This window comes from Orycteropus afer, unplaced genomic scaffold (genome assembly GCF_000298275.1).
Source record: "Orycteropus afer afer isolate SDZICR_OR568_19922 unplaced genomic scaffold, OryAfe1.0 scaffold00177, whole genome shotgun sequence".
NCBI lineage: Eukaryota > Metazoa > Chordata > Mammalia > Tubulidentata > Orycteropodidae > Orycteropus > Orycteropus afer.
Genome location: NW_006921764.1, coordinates 6162631 through 6188902, shown reverse-complemented (window position 1 = coordinate 6188902; position 26272 = coordinate 6162631). Strand labels below are relative to the sequence as shown.

The 26272-nt window shown below is 39.8% G+C and overlaps 1 protein-coding gene across 1 annotated transcript in view; it reads right to left on the bottom strand.

The window, feature by feature from the left end:
- ANO4 (anoctamin 4) overlaps nt 1–26272 on the bottom strand; it is a 737041-nt gene that overhangs the window by 96259 nt on the left and 614510 nt on the right. The window contains exons 13-17 of the mRNA XM_042781823.1: nt 19866–19921; nt 16504–16625; nt 12699–12833; nt 11213–11309; nt 5000–5060 (exon numbers count right to left, since the gene is read on the bottom strand). Coding sequence (XP_042637757.1) covers nt 5000–5060; nt 11213–11309; nt 12699–12833; nt 16504–16625; nt 19866–19921 — 471 coding nt within the window. The remainder of the gene's footprint in view (nt 1–4999; nt 5061–11212; nt 11310–12698; nt 12834–16503; nt 16626–19865; nt 19922–26272) is intronic.

The following is a 26272-nucleotide window of genomic DNA, read 5'->3' as shown; positions in this document are numbered from 1 at the left end:
TGACTCTTTTCTCCCCTCCCAGGGGGAGAAGCTAATTTAGTTCTTAATTGTTCTGTCCCTTGAACCTCTCTGAACAAAAATGAGCACTGAGGAAAAGCTATACAGCAGTCCAAGGCCAGAGCCCTAGGCTCTCTATTTTCCCAGGTGGAACTGCTATCACACATGTGTGTGAACATGAATAAAGACAATGGATTTTTGTCAAGACTTTAACCTAACCTGAAGCCCTTCCCAGATGCTACAAACTGATCCTAAAAGAAGTCTTGTTCTTTGGTGAGCACACAAAGCAAAATGACAACAAACAACAAAACAAACCTACAATCCTGTCCCTTTGGAGGTCTTATAAATCACGTACTTCTGTTTGGTGCTCTGGTGGTACAGTGGTTAAGCACTCAGCTGCTAACAGAAAGGTCAGTGGTTTGAACCTACCAGCCACTCTGTGGGAGAAAGATGTGGCAGTCTGCTTCCATAAAGATTTACAGCCTTGGAAACCTATGGTTCAGTTCGACTCTGCCCTAAAGGGTTGCTATGAGTCATAATTGACTCCACAGCAATAGATTTGGTTTTAGTTTTGACATCTGTTCTCATCATCTCTATATCTAGCAATTTCCCGAAAACAGACAGCATTTGTTTTCTCAAATGTTATAACCTGTCAATCATAAGAGATGATCCTGAGACCATTAAACTGAGCTCCACTAGAGCTGGCGCACGTTTATAGAACATCATGGTCTCAAAGGAGAGTAAATGGGGCTCAGGGTGAGTATGACAGCTCCTATTAAAGTTCAGGTCTCCAAAGCAGAAGTAAACAGAGCTAAAAAACGGTACCTGATCCTAGTCATAGATTATAGAAGCTAAGACTACCTGTTTTAACTCTTAGCTTTGCCACTTCCTATCTACTACCTCAGTTTTCTTATCTGTAACATGGGGATAATAAGAGTAGCTTCTTCAAAGATTAAATTAGCTGATACCTTTTTATGACATGAAAAATGCTTAAACAGTACCTAGTGCACAGTAAGCCTTCAAACTAAAGAGCTCTGGTGGTACAGTCCCTAAGGCATCTGACTGTTAACCAGAGGTTGTGGTTCAAATCCACCAGCCTCTCTGCAGAAGGAAGATGGGGCAATTCACTTCTGAAAAGATTTACTGCCTCCTGGAAACCCAGAAGGGGTCACTATGAGTCAGCATTGACTTGATGGCAGTGAGCTTTGGTTTTGAGTTTTTAATTTTATAACTGTTATTATTCCTAGCTATTCTAGATTTCTGCAAAAGGGATATCCCTATCTGTAAAGGTGTCACTTTGATGACTAAGGTATGCCCGACCTAAGCCATGATCTTTTCAATTGCCTCATAAGCACGTGAAAGATGAACAATAAAAAAGGACAGAAGAACCGATGCATTGGAACTGTGGTGTCAGTGCAGAACATTAAATGTACTGTGGACTGCCAGGAGAATGAGCGAATCAGTCTTAGAAGAAACACAACCAGAGTACTCCTTAGAAGTGAGGACAGCTACACTTTGTCTTGCTTACTTTGGTCATATCATCAGGAAAAACCAGTCACTGAAAACAGTAGCAGGCTTGGTGAAGAATATCATCAGTGAAGATGACGGAACCCCTCCATCAGATGAACTGACAGAGTGGCCACGACAATGAACTCAAACATACCAATGACCAGGAAGAGGGCACAGGACCAGGCAACGTTACACACGGTCTCCGTGATTGGAGCTGACTCCAAAGTACCCCATGACAGCAACGTCTAAAAGATACACCTGAGTAATCATTCTTTTTCTCAAACTAGACATTTCTGGGAATAATGCAAAATTTAAGCAATAAGTTAAAACAATTCAGAGAGTGAATTATTCCTGGCTCGCCTTGCCTGGAGTAGGCTGAAAATGTTCCCTTGTGCCCAAATGTTATTACAGAACATTTATCAGGTTCTCACTGAGTATGCTTTAAGGCATGAGGGCTGTCAAACCTCCATTCCACTCCCCTGCAACCCTGAAAGCTTCTCAACTCCAAGCTTCAGGCATCTGCCACTAATCAGTTGAGATTTTATCAGGGGAGATAAAATAAAACCTGTAAGTCATCCATGGTATTGTTTTTGTTGTTGTTATGTGCCTTCGAGTCAGACCTGATTCATAGCGACCCCTCCTCCTTGGGTTGCTGAGGCAGTATCACTACGGAAGTAGATTGTTCACCCTTCCTTCTGAGGAGTGGCTGGTGGGTTTGAGCCCCCAGCCTTCTGGTTAGCAGTCAAGCGCCCTTAGGCACTATGCTACCAGATCTCCCATCCATGATATAAGACATTCTTAATTTGCAAAGAAGGGATTCAATCTCCTTTATAATGGTGGTACTGAGAGAGATATACAATCTCTAATTTACCGACAAATGCCATTATACCAGAATTTACTTCTATTTAGTCTCAGAGGTAAACTATGGGAGAAGAAACTATTATTTTAGTTGAAATATATCTAAGGTTGGTGAAATACAGAATTGGGTAAGGGAGTTTTGTGTTATAATTCTTTTAGATTACTACAAGATTCCACTCTTTATACAGAAACATTAATTATTTAATCAGTAGACTAGTACCCCAAAGGAGAGCTTCTCAGTGAATATGGTAGGTCTTCAAGAGATAATGACCTTCTCAGCTCTATGGTGATTGGGAGTAGGCTACTTAGGGCAGCCTTATCCTTGAACAGTGGACAGGCTCCTCCATGTGCATCAGTTTGCTGAGAAAATATAATTTCCTAAATGAGCCATGACTAGAAAAATTTCTGGAACGTCTGGTTTAGGAAATAAATACATTTTTGAAAGCCCCTTCATTTGTAACCATGATAAAGGTTAAACACGGGGTGGATTATTGCATTTCCTGATCATGGTTACTGATGCACATAAGCTCTAGAAAAATCAGATACATACTTGTGATCTGTGGGCTCAGTCCCATAACAAAAACTGTGGGGTAGCATCCTTTCTTTGTAAGTCACAGAGACATACTAAAGGTAGCACAAATAATGAGGGTTTTTTGTAAGGCTCATCAAAGAAGGTAGGGATCCCATGGTACTCAAGGACTGGGCTTATCTGGAGACAGCATATGGAAGTCTGGAAGCCATGGAGATCTCAGCCACAAGAGCCCCTGGGTCTTGCCTTGGATGCTCCACTAATAACGTGACTTGGTTACACTCTCTCCTCGCTTCTCTTTGTGAGATTGATTTGCATCTTCTCCAACTACCAGTTGCAAGCGTCTATTCTTTGTCTTTTATGCTAGCTCTTTGCTTCTGCTTACTTCTAGGGTCTAATTTCTCATAAACTCGGCCTGCTTATGATTCCTCCGCTCCTGACTTCTACTTGACGGTCAATCTCAACCAACCAACCTTCCTCCCTCTCACCTTCCCTCCCTCCTGTCCTCTGTGGATCTCTCAGTGTTGGTTTCTGTTGCTACCTTCCTGTCTCTCTCCAAATTTCCCAATTCACATTCTTGAGAGTAAAGATCTGGGTAGTCCTGCCTATCCCTGAGTAGTCCTGCTTGGACAGAACCTCAGGACATTTCCAAAGTTTGGATGATCTCGGGTTAAATGACCACTGGCTGAGAGGAGCTGGAGTCACAGGGTAAAATCAATATGTCCCTTCAACAGGGCTGTATTGGGTGGGACAAATTTCCTTTGAAGTACCCTATGTAGGGAAGACATAATATAAAACAAGAAAAAGACACAATATAGAACAGTCCCTCTTAGGAGAACTAAGTTTTATTCTTCTAGTTGTCAAAAAGACTATCTAAATACATTCATGGTCTCATAAAGAGAGCTTTTTGGTAATTCTTGTCTCTTTCCCTTTCTCTCCTTCCATCCATCCACCTTTACACTCATCCACGCCCTCATCCAGGTATGTACTGAGCGCCTCTGCCTCCAAAATAAATGCACATCTCTGAGGAAAATAATGGCCTTTGAGGACCACAGATCTACTAGGGAAGTTGAGTATGCAAATAATTATAAGTGCTTGAAGGATATATATAAACAAGATGCTATGGAAGTTCAAAGGAGGAAGACATCACCTGGCTGGAGCAGATGGCATTTCATCTGGGCCCTGAGAGATGGGGGAAGGTTCCACTATCCAGTCCAGACATTAAGGAACAATATGGGCTTAAGCTTAGGGTTGTAACATCAAACTCCAGGTTATGACATTCTAAATTTTAGAAGAAATGCATCATCTCTGTGAAAAATTCAAAAATCATACTAAAAGTACATAGCATAAAAAGTTTCTCTCTCATTACTATAACTGGTTAGTATAAATTTTTCTAGATGTTTTCTATACCATTACATTAAATCTTTATAATTATTTGGCTATACAGACATTATTAAACCATTTACAAAGAGGTGGGTTAAATAACTTGCCCAAAGTCACACAACCTACTAATCATTGGAATTGGGATTTGAACCAAGTTCTGCTGATTCCAAAGCTTTAAATGTTTCTATCATATCTTGTTATCACAGGGATACTGCCTTTCCACAGTGGCAATGAACAACATTGTCTTTAACTAAAATAGAAAAGTTCAATTCAGTCCTGTAAGTGGTTCTTATTTATAGGGGGTCATTTGGGCCAGGGTTGTAAAAAAAGCCAGCCCTGGGTCCTTACCCAATAGCCAGATGGGAAAGTTTTAATTTATAATAGAAAGTTCTACCTCTACCGAGATGGGCATCCAGGTCTTATCAGAACTTTTGGTGGTACCATAAATTTACTTTTATCTCTAACAGGAGGTGAATTTTACTTCAGTAATGGAGTGCTGGTCCAACTCTTGAAGACTTAAAGAAAACAGAGAGTCAGCATGCTTCCCCTCTACAATAATACCTTTAAAGGAGACCCAATGATTATTTATCAGTTTGCCTCTAGTAGAAAAGCCAACTCATCTTACTCAAGTTTTTCCTTTCAATATCCCGTCAGACTTCTAAAGAAACACATCACAGAGCATACATGAGGGAAAGTGCAGTTACGTGGATATGTAACACTTACCCCACACTGCCATGAAAACAGCAAAGAAGACAGTGGCTCCATTGTCAAAAAGGTGGGTCACCTGGGAACGATATGAATCACAGTTAAGCTAATTTTGTATATGTGATATGCCAATTCAGATTTTATTCAAGTTCTGTGAAAACTGTTGTGATGACACAATGTGCTTTATAGAGTTCCTTTGGGGATATTAGTTTTGAACCCTAATTAAAAAGGGGATTCTTCCACCTGTGAAGTAGTTCAGATATGGAAGAAAGAATCTGTACCATTTATATGGGCATCTTCTAGTTGAACATTTATCAGCAGTCCCAAAAGTACTACTAAAAATTTCCTTTAATACATGTTCATAAGTATATGGCTATATTTATATTTAAGATCAGGAAGGCAGTATCGTTGCTACTTTAAATGTTTCTGATTTTCCAAGCACTGATTTTAATGCCTCATCTGTTCACTTTGAAAACATGGCTATGTTGTTTGTGCAGTTTGGAGCAAACAATTTCTGGGCTACCCTCTGAATCTCAGCATTATAAAGGAGAGAGCGGAGCCATTAACACCATCCTTCTCCACCTTTACTAGAGCCTCAGGTAATCACTGTATTTACCTACTAGACATACACAAAGATGGCTAGCATATACTTTATTGCTAGAATAATATATTCTATTGCCAACATAAAAAAATAACACAAAAATATCTATTTCTTGATGCAAAACTGCCATGCTCATTTCTGCCTCCATTATAAATCACCACTACATCCATGCCAAATGGGAATGATGACTGATGCCTTCATAAAACATAACCTGCTTTTTTCTTTTTTGTATTTTATAGCATTCTAAAAAGTATACTTTACTGTCCCTTAGAGAATGTCAAGTATAAACAGGTCTTTTCCGTTGAATCAGAGTGTAAAATACTGTAGATTCTCAAGGTTTACGTTTTTTTCTTTCTTTGAACACAGGAGAAATGAGCAGCATATCAAACACCTGAAGGAGACAAAAGTCTAAGTCCGATTCATTTCCTATGCCAGAAGGACTATTAACCTGTATATTGGGAGCTGGACACTTAGTATCAAACTAGAAAGTTCCAGTGTTATCTGGTTGGTCTGTACTCCCTATCAGGGTATTTCCTGTGAGATGGTAGAAATTGTAGCCTACACCACCAGTGCAGATTCTGGAATGGACTTTGGTTGTCTCTGCTTTGGCTGTCATTCATTCTCCCTTCTCCAGGTAACAGAGCCCTCTCCTGCTGGCCACTAGGGACATATGACTCAAAGAGGACCAATCAGAGTCCTTCCTGGGGCTGATATACAAACATTTGGAGAGAAACATGTTTTTCTGTTGTAGTTAAGTATTTGGGAAGACGTTCACCAGGAAGGTTGAATTAACAGGGGATTCTGGTTCCTACTAAGATGGTGAGCTAGCACAGACTGATAGTACTCGCTGCCAAAATCAACCCTGCAGAAGCAAGATAGCAGATTCGGGAACTAACAAAACACAGACCAAACAAGCAAGCAAACATAAACACCCCCCAAGGAACCCTAGGGGAGGCTTATGGCTTTCTTAAATTGGGGTGTGTGTGTGTGTCTGTGTGTTCATGCACATAAGGGTGGTGGTGTGTGGAGAGAGTCAGGTGGCACTTGTCAGGCAGAGAGAGAGCATGGGTTGGAGAATAACTTAGGTTCCACTCTAGCCTCTCCTTCAAATTGTTTCTAGATGATTATAACTCCCTATTCCTTCAGAATCCAGCTACAACAGTCAAACATGGGTACTGGTGTTCTTAGGGTAACTTTAGGGCAGCTCAAAGCCCTTGTTAGTTGATGAGCTGAGGTAGTAGGTGCTGACTGGCCAGCTGCCCTTGGGCACCCACTCCCCAGTCCTGCCCTTCTTAAACGCCCAGTATATGATCACCAAGGGAGAATGCTTTGTTTATTCTGACCAGCTGAGTTCTCTGATGGATTGGTAGCATGCAGTGTGCCTGGGGCATATCGTTCTCCCTCTTCTTATTGACCAGGACTGATGGATTAGGGCCTGACCTCTGGCCTTTTCCCAAAATGGTGCCCATAAGCCAAAGTAATGGACCATCTGGGGAAAACAATCAACTCTAAAAAAATTTCATAGTAGGCAACATACATCTTCTGAAATAGACATTTGGTAACAGCAGAGCAAGCATTTAAAATAAGCATAAAAACATACTTCAGGATATAAAGGATGGAAGATGTCAGCCTGGAGCTGTTGGCAGCCACAGCCCCCGTCCCCATCGTGTGAACAGAACCTGTCTGCAGAATGATCAACTAGACAGGTGGGCAGAGATACACACCTGGGGCCAGGAATATGTGTTCTGAGCTATGAGGCCCTTGTGCTCAGATAGTATGAGCTAGCCCCGGATCTTTTCCAGCAAAACAGTCACGAAGTTGCATTCTGCTTAAAGCAGTTGGAGTTGGGTTTCTGACCCTTGCAGACGCACGGGTTGTGGACAATGCAACTCAGGTCAGCAGAACAGCTGTTAATCGGACTGGAAACAAATCTGATTTGATCCAACCAACACTCATGTATCCAGAGTCTCATGAACTTTCTAATAAATGTTTCTAAAGGGAACATAATTTCAATTCTGTTATTCTAAGGCTTTTCAGTTTTCATTTACTCAATTTCTCGGCAAGACAAAATTTTAAATCTAGAATCTGAACATTTTGTAGTTCATCATGGCCCACTGGTAAAAAAGACGTATTTCTAGGCAGTCAATCCTAGGCCCAGCTACTTCCAGCCATGTGACTGTGGAGAGCTATTTGGACCTCTCTAAGTGTCAGTTTCTTCATCTGTAAACTGGGAATGATAAAACATACCCTAAAGCTGCTACAAGAGTTAGAAATAATAAACAAGGGCTGCCTAACTCTTATTAGAACTATCCACATCACCACCACCAGGTGCTGTTGAGTTGGCTCTGACTCGTGGGGGCACCATGTGTGTCAGAGTAGAACAAAGTTTCACAGCATTTCCAATGGATGAGTTTTTGGAAGTAGATTGCCAGGCCTTTCTTTTGATTCACCTCAGGGTGCACTTGACCCTCCAACCTTTTGGTTAGCGGGTGAGTATGTTAACCATTTCTATCACCAAGGGACTCTTATTATAGCTATAGCCTAGATATTATGATCATTATTATTGTTCTAGAACTTAGTAGGATAACTGCCAATAAAGCCTTGTAAAGGTGATGCCCTATAAACTATTCATGGTGATCCTTTTAAGTAATTATCATGGATCTCTAGAAAGATAACTTCACTTGAGGCAAATTTTTCCATGTTTTTTTTTTTTTTTTTAAATACAGAAAAACAAAAAGCACTAAAAACAAAAAGCTAGGCTTCTAAGAGTCCCCAAAATGCAGGATTTTTGAAGCTGAGTCACTCTGGCTCAGTGCAGGACCTTTAAACAGAGTTACTGACAAAACTCTTCCAATCAGGCTTACTCTGTTTAATCAGTCCTGATACATTCAGGTCGATCTGTGTGTTTGCCAGAGGTAGGGAGGGCATTCTGCACCTTTTTCGTCCCTTGCAGCCGATCCTAAGAGCCCAGATTTTTATGAAATCATAGTTGACTGTGGTGGTTAAGGTGCCTCCCACACAGACTGGCCACCTTCAGACTCATGGGCTGCCCATCAAAATGCTCTGCCATTTAAAATACACGCAAAGTTTGCCATGCATTAGACAAGCCAAAGCTACAGTGATCACAGAGCTGCAACGAAATTTGCCAGCCCCTTTGTGTTCTGGAATCTGGGCAAGCTTACAGGCAGTGGGTCTTGGAAAAGCCTTCATCAACCGAGCAACCAATCCAAACTCCACTAGTGTTTTGCATACGTGACACTGCCTCTAAGTAAAAAAAACCTCTAGGAATTTGATGACTGTGTCTACAATTTTAAAAAGTCATAATATGAGAAAGGGGCATGCAATAACATAGGAGAGAAATAATGGTGTCATTTATTTGTTTCTTTCAAAGCACTTTCCCATCTGCTCTCTTCTTTGGTCCTCATGACATGCCTCATGATGAAGCAGACAGGGCAGGTATCATGGCCTGCATTTTACAGATGACACAGTTTAGGCTCAGAGAGGGTCTACCTGCTCGAGGTCATGGAGGCAAGTGACTGAGCTAGTACTTGCATTTAGGTCTTTTTGATGGTTACAAGAAAGGGGAGGAAAATGGTGGCAGCTGTCATTTACAGAGATCATTTGCCAAGCACTATACCTCATATCTTATTTCTTAGAACAATCATCTGAAAATCATGGTATAAAACCATAAGGTTTTCACTGGCCAGTTCTTTGAGAAGTGGATGGCCCCTTCCTTCTTTTGAGTCTGTCTTAGTTTGTAAGCTCCACTGAAACCTGTCCACCACGGGTGACCCTGCTGGTATTTGAAATACTGGTGGCATAGTCTCCAGCCTCCCAGCAACATGCAAGCCACCACAGTATGACAATCTGACAGATGAGTGGTGGAATCATGTGACACAGCCACTCTCTTCCCCATTTTACAGATGGAGAAACTGAGGCTGAGAGAGGTTAAATAATGTGCTCTTGCACAGACAAGTGGTAACGAGCAGAGTCAAGATCTGAGTCTCACCTTCTCTGACAGCAGTGCTTTCTGTCCTGTGCTATGCTATAGCCTCTTATGAAGACTGGAGCCAATACTTTTTTTGTAAAAAAAAAAAATACATTTTATTGAAATATAATTCAGGCACAGTGAAATACAAAAAACTAAAGTGACATGGGTCAATGCTTTTTTTTTTTTTTTTGCAGTGTTCCCTCCCCTCCCAATATGTTGGGAGCCAATACTTTTTCAGTACATACATATTTTAAAAGATACCTGAATTACGATACTAACCTTGAGAATCAAAGGACTGAAATGACAGAGAATGTAGTCACCTACCATCTATGATAGTGAACGTTATGTGTCAACTTGGCCAGGCTAAGATTCTCAGTGGTTGGGCAGGCACTATGCAATCACCTTCCATTTGGTGCTCTGATATGATCAGCCAACCAGTTGAAAAGGGAGCTTCTTTGGGGGCATGGCCTGTCCTTAGTATGTTGGATGTTCTGGCAAAGCTCTCTCCCAACCTTGTACTCTGCCTGATTCTTGGGATAAAATAGCCTGCAGAGGCCTCCAGCCTGCTACCTGACCTGCAGATTTTGTGTTTGTCCACCCCTCTGACCATGTGAGTCAGCAGAGGTCTTCAGCCTCTTGTCTGATCCCTGGATTTGGGACTTGCCAACCCACACAACTGTGTGAGCCATTTTCTTCAAGTTAATCTCTCTTTCTCTATTTATACATATGCTTCCCTGGTTTTGTTCCTCTAGAGAACCAAGACTAGGACATTATCCCTCTGTAAAAAGACACAATTGCCATAGAGTCTTCTCCAAATCATGGTGGTGCCATGAGTGTCAGAGTAGAACTGTGCTCCACAGTGTTTCCAATGCCTGAGTTTTATTTATTTATGCTTTAATTTTGCTTTGGGTGCAAATATTACAGAGCAGAATTTGTTTTACATTCAACCATTCGTGTACAATTGGTTTCATTCCCTGATTACCATCCCCAACTCTAACCCCCTCTCCTCCCCTCCCGTCTCTGTGACACCCCACCCCCCTGCCATGCCCTTTTTAACTATGCATTCCTGTCTGTCCAGCTTTCCCTCAATGTGAATGCTGCCCCTCTGGTGCCCTGTGGCTGATTGCTCCAAGGGGTGTATCTCCATAGAGTAGGTGGGTGCCCTGGGTTAGGTGTTCTCCATGTAAGTCTTCCTACTGTTGACAGTGAGTGCTATCCCAGGCCCGAAGTGTATTCCAGGGCTATAGTCTTGGGGGTCCCACCAGACTCCATCTGACCAGTAATTCTGGTTCAGTGCCTGAGTTTTTGGAAGCAGATTGCCTGGGCTTCCTTTTGAGGGATCTTTGGGTGGTCTGAGCATGTTAACTGTTTAAACCACATTCAAGAAGGAGTATGTTCTAGTCAATCCACCTAAAGTGCTTCATAAGGGGGTCTGGTAGCACAGTGCCTAAGGCATCTGACTGTTAACCAGAAGGTTGGTGGTTCAAACCTACCAGCCACTCCATGGAAGCAAGACTGGGCTATCTACTTCTGTAAAGATTTACTGTCTCGGAAACCCAATGGGGGTTGCCATGAGTCGGAATCGACTTGATGGCAGTGTTTTTTTTTTTTTTTTTCAGTGTTTCATATTTGAAATTACCTTGGCATAAACACAGCTGTCTGACAGCCTCATGAATGGACAGTATTTATCACACACAGGACACATGATGATATCTACAGCTTGGCAGACTTCTTTACTGAAAAAGAGAACAGAGAGAGAACTGCTATTTGATGACAATACAGCATTATTTTCCCTTCACCTTAACCAGAATGTTCAACTGGTAAATAAGATTCAGTAGATTAAATTTCTGCCTTCAGAAGCTGCATAGCCTTATCTGTTATTAATGTAAACAAGTGCCTGCACATTTTTATAATTTGATAAACCTACTTATTTATGAGGTTGTTCCTTGGCTTTACATATTAAGTTAAACTCAGGAAAATATGTGAACCAAAGCATCGGTTGTTACACTCCAAATTACACAAAAGTTATTCACAACATTTCACAGGTTTGAAGTAATTTCACACTGAGTTATGGGAACAAGGAAATACCTAAAAATGCTGCCTTTATTTCTGTTTGTATAAGTTAAAACAAATAATGGAGAAATAAATCAAAATAACTAGGGATTTTAGTTCTGGGAGAAAACTACATTTCATTAGCAATTTCACATATATATATATATATATATATATATATATATATATATACATATTTTGTAGGTGATAGGCTGAATCACTCTCTCTCTTTTATTATTTGCAGATCATTTTTCAAAGGCACATTCATTATTTATTGCAATAAAATCTCAACGAACACTTTGAACTATATTCTGGTGAGAGAAACAAGGTAATAATCTTTCCTCAACATCGAGCCATTCTTAAGTACAGGTTAGTGAGGTATCTTTCTGGCCCAGGTCGTAAAAAACACAGAATTCATACAAAAGGATGATTAACCCACTATTTTGCAGTGTTAGCAAGGGGGAAAATGGTGAAAGAGTCCTTTGTGCCAGCGAATGAGTGACTTGTTCTGTGGATGTATAACGGGTTCCTGCTGTTAGCTGTCCATGCAGTAGCCTCTGACTCGTCGTGCCCCCATGCACACTGGAATGAAAGCTGCCTGTTTCTGCACTATCCTCATGATCAGCTATTGATCAGACTGTTGTGATCCACTGAGCTTTCATTGGCTGATTTCCAGAAGTAGGTTGCCAGGCCTTTCCTCTTGGTCTTAGTCTAAGGCTCTGATGAAACCTCTTCTGCATCATAGCAACACACAAGCCTCCAGTGAGAGGGAGGTGGCAGCTGTGTGTGATCTGCATTGGTCAGGAATGAAACCCAGGCCTCTTGCATGGAAGGTGAGAATTCCATCACCGAACCACCAACTTTGTTTCCTTGGTAGCTAAAGACCACAGCACCCATGGCAGTGGACAGAGAGAAGCTAGGGTATTGAAGTCTGTCAATTTTTCCACGAGAGATTGGAGAGGAAGTTAGAATAAACATCCAAATGTGCCCACAGTCTCTGAATAACCCCCAAACCAGAAACAGCCATCTGTAAATAATAAGCAAAGGCAGGCTCAGTAAACAGCTCTCCATACCTGACTTGGCAGTGATCCAGAGTGGTGACTCCATACAAAAAGACAAATAGTCCAATGAAGGCAGCTGGGAAGAGCATGCCGGTGTACCAGCCCAACCAGGCGAAATACAACCCAATCTTCTCTCCAAAGTACCGCCTGTTTAAGACACATCAATCTTGCATATTACAGAGAAGTGTGCAAAGTGAAGCATTATAACACTTTGTTCAGTTGTTTTGCTTTGAAAAAGCCTAACACGCAGAAAAGACAAGCCAAGGGAATGAACATTTGACCAAATCTAGAGTTGGGACTGAAATTTCCTCTCCTATTACTTTGCAGAAGAAATAGAAGCTAACCCTCTCATAAAAGAACATGATTATACACAGGTTTATTCAGAAGAAACCCACACTGCTCAGGAATTAAGATATGACACTGTTGAGGACAAGAAACCAGGGGAATTTTAGGATTTGGTGTCAATACATAATCTCATCTTTGTCTTTTCCAAGTGTGGGCTATGTTTGTATGTATACATTATTATTACATCTTTTCCAAAAGAGTAAACCAAGTTATTGCGAAAGCTTTAAACATCCTTTTCTTATAGCTGCAGAATCACCAGAGTTTAGAAAGAAAAGAACTCTAGGACCACTGAGATTCAATATGACTCAATGGCTGAAAGCAACTTTTCATCTTATGTTATGTCTCTTCACAGGGATTACCATCTACCTCTGTAAATATTTTTCCTGTTGTCTCACACCTGAGACTAGACTACCTGCCTGGTGCCCAGTGGTCTGGGAAGTTTGGAAGTGTTCAGGAAGTTTCTTGGTTTTGTTTTATTTCTTAAACATCATTGATAATTTGATCAACTTATATTAGAATACAATCCAAATTGTGCTTTCAATGCCTTTCAATAGTTACATTTCATAGCTTAGAAGTTAATTATTTCTTAGTCTAATATAATTTTCTATTTTTTTCATTATTCTATACAAATGTTGCTGACTATCTGTTTCCAAATAGTGTCTACTGCCTTCCTCCTAGAGTACCCAAAGGTTCATAAAAGCATGAGATTATTTATTTACCCCATCTTTCGCTGTGCCCCTGTGAAATTTTCTGCTTCCAGAAGACTTTGCCAACATATACTCACTTACATATATATTCATTTATGCATTCAACAAATAGAAAGCACCTACTAAGTCCCAAGTACTGTGTTAAGTATTGAGAATATAATGTGAGCAAAATAAGCTTGGTTCTTGCTCTTATGGAGCTCTCTGGCTGATAGGTGAGACACATATTAATCAATTAAATGTGAGCTTATAATTATAAAAATGAGAAAAGAGCTACAAAGTAGAGGAACACGATTCTACAAGTATATATAACAAGGTCATCCAATGACTCTAGTCAGGGAAGACTTCCCTCAGAAGGTGACCACTGTGCTGATGACTAGGAATTAACTAGGTGGGGATGGGGATAGGAGAGTGTTTCTGGGAGAAAGAACAGTATGTACAAAGACCCTGTAGTAAAAGGGATCAGGTGAAATAAGGGCAGTGTAGGTGGAACACGGAGAACAAGTGGTAGGATGGAAAGGTATGTGGAGGGTGGGCCTTAAAGGGCCCTGTAGCCAAACCAAACCAAACCAAACGAGTTGCTGTTGAGTTGACTCTAATTCACGGGCACCCCCATGTGTCAGTATAGAACTGTGCTTCACAGGATTTTCAGGGGTTAATTTTCAGAAGTAGATTGAAAGGTTTGTCTCCTGAGGCACCTCTATGTGGACTCAAAACACTGACCTGTCGGTTAGCAGCTGAATGCATTAACCATCTACATGACCCAGGGATTCAATAGGTCTTATAGATCAAGCTAAACATACCACTCTTTGTCTTGAGAGAAATGGAAAACCATGAAAAGGTTTTAACCAGCTAAGGACATGAGCAGACTCACATTCTGAAAAGATCACTCCGTGTGCATGGTGGAGAATGGATTGGAAAGGGCTAGCATGGTTAAGGCATTGGGCTACTAACTACCAAGTTCAAACCCACTAGCTGCTCCATGGGAGAAAGATGAGGCAGCCTGCTTTTGTAAAGATTTATAGCCTTGGAAACCATATAGGGGTCACTGTGAGTTGGAATTAACTGGATGGCAGTGGGTAGGTAGCATGGGAAAAGAGAAATTCAGTAGGAGACTACTTCAAGTATAGTTCAGGCTACAGAGGAAGGTAGTGGTAGTGGTAGTGGCAGAGGAGATGCTAAAATGATCTGAGATATGTGTAGGAAGTAAAATCAATAGAACAAGAACAGGAAGATTTCTTAAGTGCTCTGTGAGTTCGTTCTAGTTAAGGCTTTGTTGTATCTTTCACCCGCCTTCCCACTGTGGCCAACACAAACACTGCCATTCTTCCAGGGCCCGGTACTACAAAGCCTTCCACAGATGTGCTGCCTGTATCCATCCTTTTCACATTTGTGAATTATTGTAAAACGTTTGGCCTGTGTCACACATTGTTTTCCTCATTGTGGATGGTCTTGTATTGCTTTCTCATTGTCTCAAGTATAAGGCTTGTTTTTCTGAAAGAATCTATGAGTTTCTCAAAGCCAGAGGCCATGGCTTCTATTTGTTTTTGCCAACAGTACTTAGCACAGCACTAGAAACACAATGGGTACTTAATTAATACTCACTGAAATATCTGAATTATCTTAATCAAAATACTGTTACGGATGGGAGACGTTTTGCTTGCGGCAATTTTCTGTAATTTGTAATCAATGCAATCCGATAATATGGCACTGAGGTGGGGGAGAGAATTTGCTTTTATTCTTTTCTCCACTGCTTTATCATGCATTGAGACTGGTCCAAGGAAAAATATCTCATCTCAGAAAATATTTTCCACTCACCCAGATCACATGGGGTCATTTGTTACCAACACAAAGAAGAGGACACAATTCATCCCTGTCCTTGGATCATCAGGAGTAAATACTTGGAATAAGGTAACAAGGGCTCTGGCAGGAAGAATGACTCCCCAAGGAGATGAAATGTAAAATGAGTTGTCTTATTCTTCTTCTTTTTTTTTTTTTTTTTTTCTCCTGGTCTCATTCTTTTAGGGCTCTGGTAAAAGTGAAACAAATCTAGCTGGTCTAGGAAATGAGACATGACTTTCCCTTTAAAAAGGAACCATGTAGTGTGTGTCATTATGACTCAATCTTAATAACCGGTGTCCAGAAAAATAATGAGATGTCAGAGAGTAATTTTGCCATAGCAACAGGCTGGGCAGATAGAGAAGGTTTAAAGACATACATTTTCAGTGGACAATTAGCATAGGTTTGGAAGTTATGATTTTTGACCTACAGATTAAAACAATCTTCTTCATTTAAAATGAAAATTTTCAATGAATAACCATTTAAAGTTATTTGTTAAAATGAAAATGAAAACCACCCCAAAATTTATAGTACCTCATATTTCCTACTCGGATAATAGTAGTGGACAATCTATTTTACTGCTAATAAATCAAAGCTGTGTGACCTCTTTATAGGACAGCTTACTAGCAATGGTCACATGAGTGGCTGTTCCTGATGTAGTCCTGTGGGAGGCCTGTCTGGTCTCATAGGCCTCTCCTTCAATCCTTTCCTAAAGATCTGTTGGAAGAAATACCATCCTCATCAGAGGGAGAACTGGTCTACTAAGGAGCCCACTGTTGTATGATGAGCTGCCTTCTTGGGAAGAAACCAGATTTGAGCAAGACCCGTTTGCCTCAGTCTGCTTTTCCTCAGTGTTGGCCTGTCCTAGCTGACAGTTTGCTCTTAATCATTCTTATAAGCTGTACATCTGCAGCCAGTTAAAAACTCACCTTACAAGATCCAGAGGCTGGTATTTATACCACACACCCCAGGAGGCCCAGCACTCATAGAGCAGATGTCGATGGTTTTCTGCTCCGTGGGTTCTAATGGAGTTTTTACTTCTGTAACTTCCCTGGGATTAAAAAAAAAAAAAAAAGCACTGCTGGTCAGGCAATATCCACAGATGCCATAAGGAAAAATTTGACAGCAAAACTAGACTCTTAGGGCAGAAGTAGAAACAGGACTGGGATGAGAATAAAATGGATCTTTACTATTAAAGTGAGAGCAGTTTGATTAGTTGTTCAGGACATTATCTTATTCACTATTCTGTCTAGCAGAAAGTGAATGCTTGCTGGAGTCAGGCAGGATTGAACTGATTTCAAATCCAGTTCCACTACTTTTCAGTTATGAGACCTACAATAAGCCCCCTAACCTTTCTGAGCCTTGGTTTCCTAATCCATAATGGAACTAATAATATCTACCTCAGTAGGTATATTCTACAGTTTGAACAGATAAAGTATCCACCCCAGAGCTTGGGCCCCAAAATTATTCATTCTTTCCCCTACTTCTTTCTGGATAGAGTGGTTGTTAAAGAGCCATACCTGCACCCTTGTCACATGGCCTTATCTGAAAGAAAATCCCAGAACATAAAAGCTGGAAGTCCTTTCTGAATTCTGATAGCTCAAATCTAATTCAACTTCCTCATTGACTAAATGAGAAGACCATGGGCCAGAGAAGTAGAGGTTTGTCTGAGGTCAGTTAATGGCAATGCTAGTTCCACACACCGAAACGAAACGTTCTGAAGGCACATAAAGTAGTCACAGTAACCTGAGAAATTCTTTCTTAATGGGAAGTGCATAGGACTGGGAACTGAGAAATGTGGGGTCTAGTCTCAGCTCAACCACAAACTCATGACGTGACCACAGAGTTTTTCTAAACCTCTATTTTTTTAAATGAAACAAGGGCAACCTTATTTGCCCCTTCTATCTCAAATGTTGTTAGGAGCTCCAACAATATAATAAAGTTAAACTGAGAGGAAAAAGCCAAGAAAGCAATTGTTATGATTACTGCTACTAGTGGTGGTATAAGAAGCCCTCATGGCACAGTGGCTAAGTGCTCAGTTGCTAACCAAAAGGTTGGTGGTTCAAACCCATCAGCTGCTCTGCAGGAGAAGATGTGGCAATCTGCTTCTGTTAAGATTATAGCCTTAGAAGCCCTATGAGTCAATTCTACTCTGTCCTATAGGGTTGCTATGAGTTGGAATCAACTCAATGGCAATGGGTTATTGTTGTTGTTAGCTACCATAGAGATGGCCTCTGACTCATTCAACCTTATGCACAATGGGAAAAATGCTGCCTGGGCCTGCGCCGACCCCGTGATTGGTTGTAAGCTGGATCATGGACAGCCACAGGGTTTTTCACTAGGTAGTCCTCAGAAGCAGACGGCCAAGTCTTTCTTCCTCGTCTGACTTAGTCTGGAAGCTCTGCTGAAACCCATGCAGCACCACAGAAACACACATCCCTCCACTGACAGATGAGTGGTGGGTGTGCGTTAGGGGCATCAGGTTGTTAGGAGGTTAAACAGCATAATAAAGTTAAGCTGAGAGTAAAAAGTCAAAAAAGGAATCATGCTATTATTTCTGCTGCTATTGGTGTTGTAAGGAGTCCTGGTGGGTACAGCGGTTAAGTAAAATTTGGGGCTCTTGCATTGAAGGCAGGCATTCTACCACTGAACCACCACTGCCCTCTCTGCTGCTATAACTAATTTGGAATTTCCCTTCTCAAAGAATACAGGGTGTTACTGAGAAATGAAAGCCACACAGAAGTCCATGAACTGCTGCATGGCATTTGATAGCTATGTCTCCTCAGACATCTTCACGCCCATACATGGACTCCTTAGCCCAATTCTTCTCAGTTAGCAAGGGCTCAGACCCTGTCCTTACCTTACCCTGCCAGGGCTGGGGAATGGGGAAGATGCAGTTTGCACTGAAACCCTTTTCTGGGCAATGCCTACATGATGCTCTTATGGGGAGTCTATCTTTGAGTTCAGGAATACTCGACTGTGGCTCTGGTACTGTGTGCTGTTGAGATGATTTTGACTCATAGCAACCCTACAGGGCAGAGTAGAACTGTCCCATAGCGTTTCCTAAGCTGAAATATTTATGGGAGAAGATTGTCACATCTTTTCTCCTGCAGAACTGCTGATGGGTTTGAACTGTTGACCTTTTGGCCTTTTGGTTAGCAGCCGAGTGCTTAACCATTGCACCACCAAGACTCCTTGAATATGGTTCTAGCAAACCTTTATTTCAAAATGTCTGCTTCTGTTGAACTAAAAGGAGCTGTCCACGACTGTTTCATGGTAGTCAGTAAATATTAGGTCTCAGACCACAGCTTTGCATTTTCTTAATAAACAGGATTTTTAATTCTATTTCACCTTTTACATCCTCTTTCTGTTTTAAAATCAAGAGGAGAGAAATTGTAATCCAAAGAAAATATGTTTTGGAAAGACTTGCCTTTTACAGTTGGAACTGTCCTCAAACATCTGTTGGCAAACTATCAGAGTTTTTTTTTCCTAAGAGAAGTCTATACTGAAGATTAATCTAACAGTAATTTCATCCTGGCTAGTTTGTGAGGTACCAGACGGCAGGAGTCATGGCATTTATCTTTGTATTCTAGGAACCACAGAGTGACCTATACAGAGTAGGGGCTCAATATCATGAGGTTTACAACGATCCCTCACTAGTAATGAGGATCATGTCCCTGAAAACCAATGTGTAGGGAAATTCTGAATTAAATGACCCAAGATCTACTCACCAAACAGAGGTAACAACAACCACCATTACATCTAGGATCATGCTTGGATATGACTAAGACCAAATACGAAGAATGTCAAAACTTATACATCTTAAATGAGTAATGATGAATACAATACTGTAATTTTCCATTTATCATCCTGTGGTCCTCAGAGACTTTGCAAGATGGTTTCCTCCCATTCTTTCAAGGAACAGCTATCGATGTCTTTGTTGCAGATACTGTATATTTCAAGAACATTTTCCTGCTGGGTCTGATGCCTCATGCAAATTTTCAATGCCTCTTTAATTTTATGACTTAAAGTCCCTAAGCCACTCCTCTGAATTCATGCTGAGTGACTCTTGATTCAAGTATTGTTTTCAATTACATAAAAAGAGAGAGGAATACATCTATGCTGGGAGGGAGATGTCCCAATGCAAGCAGGCTCTCACTACAAACCCACTGAACAAATTGAGTTCATCATGAACAAATGTCCTATCAACACATTCAGTGATTTTATCCCCAGAAGTAATTTCAGTAACAAGAAGTTGAAAGAAAGAGAAGGTGACAAGACAGGGCAATACCTCGTGCAGGGGAAATGCAGCTTCATAGGAGCCATTGGTAAGCAGGCGATTCAGGCCTAAAAGAACAATAAAGTCCAATTAAAAAGAGCTTCGCTGAAGCAAATCAAAATCAAACGAGTTGCCACTGAGTCAGTTCTGACTCGTGGAGACCCCATGTGTATGAGTGCAGAACTGTACTTCATAGGGTTTTCAATGGCTGATTTTTTTGGAATAGATTGCTAGGTGTCTCTGTGGACTTGAACTACCAATCTTTCAGTTAGCAGCAAAGTGCATTAATTGTACCATCAAGGAACTCCTTCACTGAGGTATAACCGACATATAATAAACCTCACATATTCAAAACATACAATTTGAAAAGTTTTCACATATGTATATACCCACGAAACCACCGCATAACTGAGATAGTGAATATATCCATCACACTCCAATTTTGACAGTGCCCTTTGGAATCTCTTATTCTTCTTCACATCACCTCCAAGGCAACCATTGATTTGGTATCTGTCAGTACCAATTAGTTTGGATTTTCTAGGGTTTTATATAAATGGAATTATACTGTGTGAACTCTTTTTTGTCTGATTTCTTTCACTCAGGATAGTTATTTTCAGTCATCTATGCTGTAGTGTGCATTAGTAGCTCATTTCTTCTTATTCTGAACAATATTCCATCATATGGATATAAAACAATTTATCCATTCTACTGATGATAGATATTTGGATTGTTTCCAGTGTTTGACTACTACAAAAAAAGCTGCAATGACATTTGTGTATGAGTCACTACATAGACTGTGCTTTTGTTTCTTTGGAGTAAATAACTAGAAGTGGAGTCATTGGCTGGGTTATATGCTAGATGTATGTTTAATTTTTTAAGAAACTGCCAGACTTTTCTGAAGTAGTGGTACAATTTTACACTCTCATGAGCAGTGTATGAGAGTTCCAGTTCCTCCATATCCTCACCAACACTTGCTATGGTTAGTATTTTTAGTTTTAGCCATTCTAATAGGTGTGTAAATTGTGGCTTTAATTTGAAGTTCTCTAATGACTTTGATATTGAATATTTCTCAGGTGTTTATTCGACATCTATATATTGTCTCTGGTGAAATGTCTGGTCAAATCTTACGCTTATGAAAGTTATTTTTTATTACTGACTTTTGAGTGTTCTTTATATATTCTAGATGTAGTCCTTTATTAGACATATGTTTTAGAAATATTTTTTTCCAATCTGTGGATTCTCTTGGCCATTATCTTAATATCTTCCAAAGAGTAGAAGTTTTAATTTTGATGAAGTCTGCTTCATCATGTTCTTTTTCTTTTATGATTTGTGCTTCTGGCATTGTATTTAAGAAATCTTTTCTTAACTCAAGGTCACAAAGATATTCTCTTGTGTTTTCTTCTGGAAGTTTTATAGTTTTTGTTGTACATTTAAATATATGATCCATTTTTTTAGTTAATTTTTGTATAAGGATTCATTTCTTTTTGTACACGATATTGTTTCAACACTTTGTCCACTGAATTGTCTTTTTGAGTTGTCAAAAATCAACTGTCTCTATATTTGTGGGTCTATTTCTGTATTCTCTATTCTTTAGATCTACTTGTCTATCTCTGCACTAATACCCACAGCGATAGAGTTGATTCTGACTCATAGCAACCTTATAGGACAAAGCAGAATTGCCCTACAGGGTTTCCAAGGCTGTAAATCTTTACAGAAACAGACTTCCTCTTCATTCTCCAACAGAGAGGCTGGTGGTTTCTTACCACTGTCCTTTTGGATAGCAGCCAAATGCTTGAACCACTGTGCCACCAGTGCTCCTTTGATTACCTTAGGTTTATAATAATTCTTGAAATCAGGTATGTTAGCTCTTCAATTTTGTTCTTTTTCAAAGTAGTTTTGACCATTTCATATCCATTAATTTCCCTATAAAATTTGAATCAGCTTACCAATTTCATAAATAAATCAAACCCGCTAGGATTTTGTCTGGGATTACAGTGAATCTATAGGTCAACTTGAGAAGAATTAACATCCTAACAATATCAAGCTTTCTGACCTAAGGACAAGGTATATCTGTCCATTTATTTAGGTCTTCTTTAATTTTTTCTCACCAATCTTGGCCAGAAATGGAAGCTTTATATGTTGATTTTTAAAATTCCTTTCAGGTCAAGAATTATGCTACTTCCTAAAATTCATCTCAGAGGGGATGATTAGAACAATGTCTCCAATGTCCATGAGGTGGCTTACAAGATGAAAACTCTTGACACTTTAGATTCAGATCAGAATCCAAAGGCTTAGCCTAAATAGAAAATGGCAGTTGTTCCAATGATTTATTTTTTGATGGAATGTCCATCACTGTTCAGACACTTGGAATCATAACAACATGCTGATATGCTTTGAGATTCTGGACATTAACACTAATTGTCTAAGGAAAACTGTGAAATACAAATGTCCATAGGGCCTTGTATTTTGCCTGGCACATAGGAGGCCCTCAATAAGTACTATGTAATGAACGAACTTTGATTGTCTGTGGTCTCTACTGAAATTCCACATATGTAATCAATAATTTTTAAACACCACAAACACTAGAAAACATAAGATTCACAGGGACCTAATGAGATACTCAGATGATAACCTTTGTAAGTATCATAATTTACCAAAGTCTTGTAAAGTAAGAAAGTAGCTAGTGATTAATGTCTACTAACTTCTTCCAAGCACAAGTTTTGAAAACAAACAAACAAAAACCAATTTCAATATTTATTGTGCATACCTATTATTATTATTTTATTATTTTAAAAAATAAAATAATAAATGATGAATAATAAAAGAATTAACAATTAATTTTTATTATGCTATGAATTGTTCTATTTTGTACATAGGTTTAACCAGGTTTAATTTTCACAGTTGTAAAAAATTCAGAGTGAAGCTGAGAAACTTATATAGTGGCAGTTGATACTCCATTGAAAGACTCTTATGAATCATGTCTACAAAACATGGAATAATGTTTCCATGTTTTCTGTAAACAGTGTTGGTTCATTCAAGATACTACATTCAAGAAGGAGTTTCAAGCAGATAAAACATTGGATAAACATTAATTCTATCAAGAAATTAAATTATCTTCTAATATGTTGTTTTTACTTTTTATAAAACCAAAGATGATAATGAAACATGGGGTCAATGGACATATGTTGTAAGTTACTCCATATTCTTGGCCATCATGCCTGACTCTGGGTTTATAATTTCTCTGTGATTCATTTTTTTCTAATTAGATACATTTCCAATTCTTCAGTACCAATTTTTAAAGTACTGGGATGCTTGAATAGAATTGTCCTTATCCCTTCATCAAATGAGAATCTTTCATAAACAGCCTTCCTCACTAGTAACTATTCCACACTTCCTTGTACTCCTGTAGAACATCTAAAAGTCACTGTCTCTGCGTTTGTCTCCATCTTGACTGTTGTAAAAACAACACACATTTTGGGAGGCGAAAATCTGACCCAATAATTGTTATTTGGCCCTGTGTACCCTGCTTTTGGTTGTGTAAGGAAGGGGAACATCTGATAGGTTTAAAAGATCTCCAATTCAGCTTCATAAAGTTATAAAATTCCTACTCTATGCCCAACACTATGCTAGGTAATGATGATAAAAAGATGAATAAGTCAGTTCCCTTACAACTAAGGTGCTTCTTATCTAGACTAGCAGTTTCCAGTTGCAGTTTCTAAATACACGAATGTGTTATAATGAAATTGTGAGGTGTGCTACAAATGATAGCATTAATATCAGTGTTTCTGGAGCTATTACATTTTATGAAATAATCCAGAATAATTACTACCAAAATAATTTCACTTTCACTTTCTTTCTTTCTAATATGTTCATGATATGCTGCTGCCTAAAAAAAAAAAAGATAATAAACTATCTAAAACACATCCTAATTTTGTTAAAAAGTCAGATGGATCAATAGGAAAATTATAAAAAGTAGTGTTTCATATAATCTTTTTTTGTTGTCGTTGTTATGTGCCGTCGAGTTGGACCCGACTCATAGCAACCCCTCCTTGGATTTCCAAGGCAGTATCACTATGGAAGTAAATTGCCCCATTTTCCTTCCGAGGAGTGGCTGGTGGGTTTGAACCGCCAGCCTCTGGTTAGCAGTCAAGTGCCTCAGGCACTGTGCTACCGTATATCAAAATGCTAACAGTGGTTCTCTTAGATGGCAGAAGTTTTATAATATCATTAAAAGTAAATAACTCAAGACACTAAGATTTTTCTATGATTAATGATCAAACAAACACTCTCAAAATAATTGCCATAGAGATTTAGAAGAGGGAAGAATTCTTTACAAATAGAATGGTTCAGGAGACTTCATGGAGGGAATGTGTGTTCAGGACAAGTAACTGCTGCAGAGAACATGGAGGTCATGTTGAAGTACACACACACACACACACATCCACACAACAAACAACAAAAAAAACCAAACTCACACTCACTGCCATTGAGTTGATTCATGTTCAAGTACAACCCTATCAAAATTAAGAAAGACCTAAATCAGGTTTGATTTTACCATACCCACCTATGTCGACTCTCACTTAACATAATACTTCATGTGTTTTCAGATATAAACTAGGGAGCTATCTATTTCTCCTTATTATATTTTAATTTATGCAGCTTAGAATCAAAACAGTCTTGTTGGCAGCTTCATAATACCAGTGACTCACACTAAGCTTGCATTCAACTAAACTCTCAAGGCTCTTCCTCTCATGATGCTGTTGAACAACATTTCCCTCACAATGCAGTAGTAGTTTTGCTGAGTTTTAGTATAGGACTTTACACTTAAAACTGTTAAATTCCATCTTGCTGGATTTGGCTGAGAGTTCTAAGGCACTGATCTCTCTTTTAGGCTCCTGACTCAAATAGTTAATAAACTTATTATTTTCTCTCCAGTCTTTACCCTACCCCAAAGCTTGAGAAACAGGCCATTTAGGCTATGTCCCTGCTATCAAGCTACTGCCTTTCAGCTCCAAATGCGTCTATATTGCCTACTCTTCAATAATGGAGCAGGACATTGTAAAAATTTCTCTTTGGTCTACTGGTACAGTGCTAGCTCTGTCAGTAGAGGGCACCACAGAGACACTAAGGAGGAAGAGGTTTCTCTTCCTGTTACCAGTGTGTGCCTCCTGGAGGCTTCCTCAATACATACCGTCTACAGTGCCCAGCTTCTGCAGTACATGGTGACCAGCAACACAAAGCATTTCCCCAAAGGCAGCTTCATACAGGAGCTCTGCCAGCATAGCAAAACCAAAACCAAACTCACACTCACTGCCGTTGAGTGAGATCCAACTCATAGCGACCCCTCCTTGGGTTTCCAAGGCAGTATCACTACAGAAGTAGATTGCTCAATCTCCCATCCAAGGAGTGGCTGGTGGGTTTGAACCACCAGCCTTCTGGTAGCAGTCAAATGCCTTAGGCACTTTGCCACCAGAGCACCCCTATAAATGGCTTCCCTGGAACTCCCTCAGGCTGTTTTGCAGTGTGTTCTGAAGCTCAGTACCACCAGCCTCCAGGGGGCCTATTCCCAGGAGTTCAGCAGGCAAACAGTGCCTCAGCAAACCGTTCTACCACCTATCACAGCCACACCCCCTCCAGTGAGGTCTGAACTTCAGCTCTGGGGTTGGGGGTCTTAGGAGCAGTTGCTGCTACCAGTATCTGTTATGCCTTTATCTTTCAGAGTTCTCCCCACCCTCTTTTAGCCAATCTCTCATTACACTGATCCCTGTCATGTTTAATTATTGATATTAACCTTTCTCTGTTCAGATTATATATGGTTTTGTTTCCTGATTGGACCTTGCTTGATACAGGTCATTTCAAACTATGGATACAAATCTTGCTGGGCAGAAATAAGATCAAGGCTATCCAAATCCCCAATACATAATAACCTGACTAATAAGACAGGTAATTTGGTAATATAATATGGAAGGTCCTCATAAATATGGTTAAAATACAAAATGTAGAGTCTGTCTAATGGAGGAGATGATACTTGGAGAATTTATTCAAGTGCAACAGCTCATCTCTGTACTTGGAGCTCCCTCTGCTTGAAACATCCAATCCTCAATTTCCTATCCTGGTTCCTTCTTGTCTTTCAGGCCTCAGTTCAAATTTTACCTCCTCAATGAAGGTCTCTTCACCACCAATCCCAATTAGCTTAAATTAATTCCCACCTTTTTTTTTAACCAGTCTGTCTTTGTAACATCACTCATTTTATTTTCTTCATCTTACTTATTATACTTACTTGTTTATTGTCTGCTTTCAACTTCTTGATAAATTCCAGGGCAGAATAGTACTTATCTCCCTAATATCTAGCCCAGTGCCTGGCCTATAATGGACATTTCATAAAAGGTATGGATTTGACATTAAAAAAAAAAAAAAAA